At 44.5% G+C, this 7,156-nt stretch overlaps 1 protein-coding gene across 1 annotated transcript; it reads left to right on the top strand.

Moving 5' to 3' along the window:
• The first annotated feature begins 5,104 nt into the window (after positions 1–5,104).
• On the top strand, positions 5,105–5,800 carry RNF186 (ring finger protein 186). Its single transcript, XM_006883684.1, has one exon. The coding sequence runs from the start codon at positions 5,105–5,107 to the stop codon at positions 5,798–5,800; it is 696 nt and encodes a 231-aa protein (XP_006883746.1).
• The last annotated feature ends 1,356 nt before the right edge of the window (positions 5,801–7,156 follow it).

Genomic DNA, 7,156 nt, shown 5'->3' on the forward strand with positions numbered 1-7,156 from the left:
AGAAAGAACAGGTACTTTCTACTTAATATATAATTCTCTAATTCTAGGACATTATAACCAATGTGTTTTCAGAAGAGTAGTTGCTAAAAATGGCGATAAAGCAATCTTTAGACACTAACCCTCGATAACTTCCCTTGCTGTGATTTCATCCTCACCCAGTTCCTTTCTGATAATTTGGCTTCTCAGTAAACTGGGTAGCTGAGTAGCTGACAGAGGAGACACGGGCCAATTATCATTGTATTGTCCACCTCATTGTCTTTCTTATTATAAATCATTGCAGCTTGACAAGCTTTTTTCACCTCCTCCTATCCCACCAGTCTTCCAACTCAAACCCAAGCTCTGTAATCAAATCCCTTCTGATTCATAGCTACCCTCCATCAGGTTTCTGAAGCCTTAAGTTAGAACAGGAGGAAACTGTCCAACTTTCTCTCAAGGAGCTCCTGGTGGCTTTGAATGTGCAGCCTTTGGGTTCGCCACACAACTTGCTGCTGACTATGCCACCAGGTCTAGCAAGCAGAAAGGAAAACTACACAACTCGAGTCAGAGTAGATAAAAGCCAGGGCCTTAGCACAGCAACGTGCAGAAGGTAGGTCAGTCTTAGCCTGGTAGAAAATCTGAGTGTCTTATTGATACTTGATTCCATGTCAGAGAACAGATAAAATGTTCTCGTTACCTATTGTTATGTTATTCAGAAATCAAGGAAGGAAGGAAGGAAGGAAGGAAATCTTGTACCTACCCAAAATGTAAAAGAGGTAGAATTTTTCTGGTACATGTAACTCCGTTTCAGAGGCAGAAGGGCTCTTTGGTTATGTGTAAGGAATGCTTCATACCCTTTGTAAGAATAGCAGCTACTCATGCAGCCTGTTCTGAGCTAAGACCTATGTTAAGGACCTTCATCTAAGAATTCCCTTAATCCTGGCATAGCCCTACAAGGAAAGCCAGCTAGGGTTTGGAAGTGAAGGCAGGGCGTGGTCAGGGCAGGCCTATTGGCTGACTGCCAAAGGGCCTTCCATGGAGACAGGATCATGAGGAACCATCCCTTGTCCAAGGTTGGGTGCCCAACCTTTCCCTTAGGTTCAGGAACTTGGCCTTGGCAATTCATGTAGAGGCAAGTGGCCTCTGGGCAGCTGACTCAAGCTAACAGGACTTATAAGGAATGGACAGATACAAGATACATGGCAGTTAAGAAAATGTGACACACATGGCAATTAAGAAAATGTGACAAAGTACTGCCTTTAACGTCAGAAGGGTGAGAAGGTACAATCCACTTGCTCAAGTCTCACTTAGGTCACACTGGATGCAGAAGGACATGCTCCCTGGCCTTTTGCCATTCATGTCAACTGTTGAAGTCTGCTCTTTCCATTCAGCAGTTCTCACCAATCCAGGGCAAGACCTTGTGGACACACGCTCTGTGTCATGATTCTTCAGACTGACAGAAGCTCTCTCCTTTGCAGAGTAACTCTTGCTTAATCTTTCTCCTTCTATGCTAGTATTAAGGGAATTCTTAGATGAGGATCCTTAGCACGAGTGTTAGCTCAGACAGACTCACGCACAACAAATGATACTCAGCACATCGAAGATGCTCAAGGAATTTCTGAAAGACACAATAAAAGACCCATAAAAATGGGGGGGGAAGGGTCCTGTTCATGGATAGAACACTCAATATGGTGAAAATGACAATCCTACCAAAAGCAGTCTACATGTTCAATGCAATCCCAATCCAGATACCAAATTCATTTTTCAAGGAGATTGAAAGGGAAATTATGAAATTTGTTTGGAGAGACAAGAGACCCCGAATAAGCAAAACACTTTTAAGAAATAAAAATGAGGTTGGAGGCACAGCACTCCCTGACCTCAAAACCTTCTACACAGCAGTGGTAACAAAAACAGCATGGTACTGATACAATGACAGGCAAATAGACCAATGGAACAGAATTGAGAACCCAGAAACAGACCCAACTATCTATGGTCAATTGATATTCGACAAGGAAATCAAAGCTATCAAATGAGGAAGTTAAAATCTCTTCAACAAATAGTGCTGGCAAAACTGGACTTCCTCTTGCAGAAAGCTGCAAAAGGATCCACATCTCACACCATACACAAAAATCAACTCAACGTAGATCAGAGACCTGGGAGTAAAGTTCAAAATCATAACATTCATAAGAGACAAACTGGGATCAAGCTTAGAAGCATTAGTCCAAGGTATAAAGAGACTGCAAAATACAACCAGACATATACAATCTAACGAGGATAAAATTGATGCATGATACCTTTTAAAGATTAAATCCCTGTGCACATCAAAAACTTTTTCCAACAGGGTGAAAAGAAAACCTACAGACTGGGAACAAACATTTGGTAATACCATCTCAGAGAAGAGTCTTATAACAAAAGTTTACAGAATACTCCTGGGCCTCCACAAGGAAAAGACTGATAACCCAGTTACAAAATGGGCAAAAGACATGCAAAGAACTTTCACAGAGGAAGATATTCGAATGGCAAACAGACACATGAGAAATGCTCCAAATCACTGGCAATAAGAGAGATGCAGATCGAAACCATAATGAAGTACTATCTCCATCCAGTAACAGTGGCAAAGTTTAACAGGGTAGCAAGTAATAGATGTTGGAGAGGTTGTGGCTAGGAAGAAATTCTTCTACATTGTTTGTGGGATTGTAAAATGATGCAACCATTCTGTAAGGCAGTCTGGCACTTCTTCTAAAAAGCTGAACATAGAAATTCTGTATGACCCAGCTATTCCACTACTTGGAATATACCCTGAGAATATGAGAACTGAGGCACAAACTGAGATTTGTACACCAATGTTAATAGCAGCATTATTCACCATCGCAAGAACATGGAACCAGCCCAATGTTCAACCACAAACTAATGGATTGAGAAATTATGGTACATTCACACAATGGAATACTGTGCAGCACACAGGAGCAATAACTTTGTAAATTATTACCTAACTTTGGAGGGACTGGAGAGCATTAATACTGAGTGAACTAACTCAGTCCCACAAGGATAAATATTGTATAAAACCATTATTATAGAATGAGTATAAGGATCCAGGAGGGGTGGGAGAGGCTGGAAGCAGAGGGATGTGGATGTGTGGGGGGTCCGGGGGGATTAATCATTGGGTTGTACAATTTGATGAGGGGGTGAGGGAAATTAAAAGAATTTGTTCAGACTTATATTCAAGTTTTTTAAATAAACTGTTGTTGTTGTTGTTGTTAAGTGCCATCGAGTTGTAGGCGACTCATAAGACCCTATGAATAAGAAAAAATAAAATAAAATAAAAAACCAAAGATACTCAAAGAGTGGTGGCTGGTCACAGAGCTGTTAGGACTTTAAAGAGTCTGTAGAACTTGTTTTGTTGTTGTTGTTATTGTTGTTATGTGCTGTCAAGTCAACTATGACTCATAGCAACCCTATGAAGAATGGCTCTGAAACTTGCCCTGTCCTGAGCCAACCTCACTGTCTCTGATACACTTGCCCGCATTGCCACAGACACTATATGAGATACCCTCAAATCACCTCCAACTCAGAGCAACCTAAAGTATAACAGAATAAAATCCCTTCCTATCCCGTATCATCCTGACAGTCTCCACTGTGATTAAGCCCATTGTTAGTCTTTGTGATTATCTTATTGAAGGTCTACTAATTTTCAGAGCATGACGTCATCTTCCGTGGACTGTCCCTCCTGACAACTTGTCTAAAGACTCACCATCCTTGCTTCTAAGGAACAGCCTCCTTGCCCTTCATCCAAAACAGAACTGTCTGTTCTTTTGGCAGCCCCTGGTATTCAATATTCTTCCCCCTCACTGCAATTCAAAGGCATCAATGTTTCTTTTGTCTTCCTTATTCATTGTTCAACTTTCACATACAGAAAAAGCAATTAAAAACAACATGGTGTGGCTGCGATGCAGCCTAGTCCTTAAAGTGACATCTTTGCTCTTTACCATTTTAAAGAGGCAGCAAATTTGCTTAAGTGCCAGGTGCTGAATATCTGTGGGCTAAATAATTCAGTCACATAATGCAGGACAAATACTGCTTAAGACCACTATTGTGAAAATAGGATACGCATATAGAGAGAGTGAGATATGTATAAATGTTCCAAAGGGGAAGGAGAAGGTGAGTAGGAGGCAAAGAAGGAGGGAAAATTACTGGAATAGCAAAGCTGGGTGGGCGGGTGGGGTGAAGAAAGGGAAAAAATTCAATAAGGGTTTGAGGAGACAGGGTGATAATAGGCATAGAACAGTGGTAATTAATTATATAAAATACAATCTATAGGAATGATTGTATCAAACATAAAGCACAATGTACATGAATGGAAAGAGTAAAACACTACTTTAAAAAGTATCTGTGAGCTGATTTGGCTTGCTGTGTTCAGCTGGGCTTTCTCCTCCCTCTTCCCAGAATGCTTTCCTGGTCCTGTCTCTGTTCTTGAAGAGACCACTAGTTCCCAAATGTGTTTAAGACAAAACAAAGGTTTTTCTACTGGTCCTGATAACCAAAGGCTTTTGTTTGACACTTATTTGAGGTGAAAGTGTCTCAAGTGGGTCTCCCAGTCTACCTGCATCAGACTCATGCAAGTATTTGTTAACCATTTGGATTCTCAGGTCTTATCTACACCCCTTGTTTCTTAGGGCCTAATAACCTGCATTTTAAAGTCTCTCCTGATGATGGTGGTGGTGTAGCTCCGACACACACCAAAGCTCACAAGCCACGGTCCTGTGGGCACTCACCAGGTACCTGGCACCAACAGTAAGCCCTGATTCACTCTTAGGCCCTGCCCACTTTGGCCCTTCTATCAGACAATTCAAAGTCTCCAGTCCATGAGTTACTGATTAACTTTAGGTTTCAAGGAAAGAAATAATAATAATCGAAGTGATAACATAAAACAAGAAACAAGCTGAGCAGTTCTGCAAGAGAGTGGTGGCAGACACTGTTGTCACCAGCACCTGACAGGAAAGAAAAGTAGTTTAAAACGTTCAGCGCAGGGTCAGACTCCAACCCGGTCACAGAGGAGCCGGTGAAGGCTGTCCGCTGTTATCAGCCCAGGCCGTGAGCAGCAGCATCTCCACGGGATCCCGTGCTCAGAATGGCCTGCACCAAAGTCCCGGAGCTGCCAGCACCCCAGCCGTCTCAGTTCATCTCCGAAGGAGCTACAGCCGCTAGTGCCAAGGACCCCACTGGGTGCCATCGGGTCTCAGTGGGGGCTGACCTGGAGTGCCTGGTCTGCCGGGAGCCCTACAGCTGTAGCCGGCCACCCAAGCTGCTGGGCTGCCAGCATGCCTTCTGTGCCATCTGCCTGAAGCTCCTGCTGTGTATCCAGGACAACACCTGGTCTATCACCTGCCCTCTGTGCCGCAAGGTCACTGCTGTCCCTGGGGGCCTCATCTGTAGCCTTCGAGACCAGAAGGTGATGAGGGCGCCGCTGACCCACCATGGATCTGAGGTGCAGCTCCATCCCCAGGGATTGGTAGCTTCTGGCACTTCAGCCGTGGGGCACCTCAATTTAGTGGGAGAGGATGAACAGGACACCATGAGTGCGAACCGCATGGCAGCCAGGCGCCTGGTGGCACACCTGCTCCTCCTGGTCCTGCTCGTTATCCTCATCCTCCCCTTTGTCTACCCTGGTGTCATCAGGTGGGTGCTGGCCTTCATCATTGGCCTCGCCCTGCTGATGTCCACTCTCTTCTGCTGTCACTCCAGCAGCCAGGGCAGCTGCTGGCTTTCCCCCAAGACTCTCCTCTGCAGAGAGAGGAAACAGAGCCAGATCTCTTCAGTTGCCTGAGTGCCCTGCAGTAGGGCAGCTTCAGAAGCTTTCTCGGACTCTCGGTTCCCTGTTACTGTCAAATGACCACGGTAAGGGGCTACGAACGAAAACTGGCTCCTTTGGGAGAGTAAAAGCCAGCCGGACTTGCAAGCCAAAGCCAGAGGGCAGTCTTGGGTCAAGAACACTATGCTTGAAAACCAGGGCTCATGCTTGCCCTTACCATGGCACCACCTGACTGTGTTGGGGTAGGAAGGAGGCATGATTGATTTGACTGCTACAAGGGGGCCTCCTGATCTCTCATCCCAATGCTCATTGCCTGTTTTATATGATGTGATGAAAGTATTATAATGTTGCCCTTACTGTAGAACAAATACAGCTAGGACTCTGTTTTTATTTTTTGGTTTTTTCCAAAGTATTTGACTGGCTTCATTTCCTCGGTCTATTGTTGTTGTATTATAAGCTGTTTGTTTACACGTCTAGCTGTTACTCATTTTTTTACCTTCTAGGATGTCAGAGCCCAGAACCCTCTCTACCTGTGCTTCCCCAGTGCTATCCACTTGTGTCCAGTCCAGGTTTACCAAGTGCCGAGTCTTGGGTCTTGCATTGAGTTGACCTAGGGTTTGAAGAAGAGAACCAGTATGGAAGGATGGCACTCCTAACGTTCTAGTGGATTCACTCCTTTAGTAGTTAGAGTTGGGTACGTGTGGAGAGGGAGTGGGAAGGCCTGGGAATTGTTCCCAACATCCACACCAGGATGTGCCACTGCTGTGCCATGGATCTGGACTTCACAGAGAATTCAAGGTCAAGAAGACTGTCTTCCCACAATGAGTTCAGACACCTGCCTTGTTATATAGTCCCATGCTGCAGAATCAGATTTTTATGGGTCTTGCTTTCTTTTATTACTGCGTCCCAATTCCTATTTGTGCTTTTGTCATAAAGATAAGAGGTCTCATAAATGCAAGGGTTCTCACCAATAACCCCACCTTTACTGCCGCACCTTGATAGTCATGGTCGTCTGAAAAGCTTCTGTGTCTTCTCGTCCAAACCATTTCTGCTTCCTAACATAGGCATGCTGTTGCTCTGCTAATTGCCAGGGTCAAGCCTCAGTCAGGTGATACTTGAAAGGGGGTACAATGGACCAAACAATGACACATGGCATGTTATTTCCTTCCAAAGCCTCTGAAACTGGAAACCAGACTTGAAGCCTCACAGAATTCATCAGACACACTCCATTGTCTTTTCCTGTGTCCTCCTCCACCCCACACTGTCTTCTCGGTAGGCTGTAGTTGCAGAAGTGATACTCAGTCATGGTGACTGTGCCTTGTCAAGAATGGACAGGAGAACTCTGGCCCTGAGAGAATCAAGGGTAAACCC

This window comes from Elephantulus edwardii, unplaced genomic scaffold (assembly GCF_000299155.1).
Source record: "Elephantulus edwardii isolate Elephantulus edwardi_28Jun2011 unplaced genomic scaffold, EleEdw1.0 scaffold00028, whole genome shotgun sequence".
Lineage (NCBI taxonomy): Eukaryota > Metazoa > Chordata > Mammalia > Macroscelidea > Macroscelididae > Elephantulus > Elephantulus edwardii.

Excerpts from the sequence above, each read along its gene's own strand:
- RNF186 (XM_006883684.1), top strand. The coding sequence starts at position 5,105 with ATGGCCTGCACCAAAGTCCCGGAGCTGCCAGCACCCCAGCCGTCTCAG.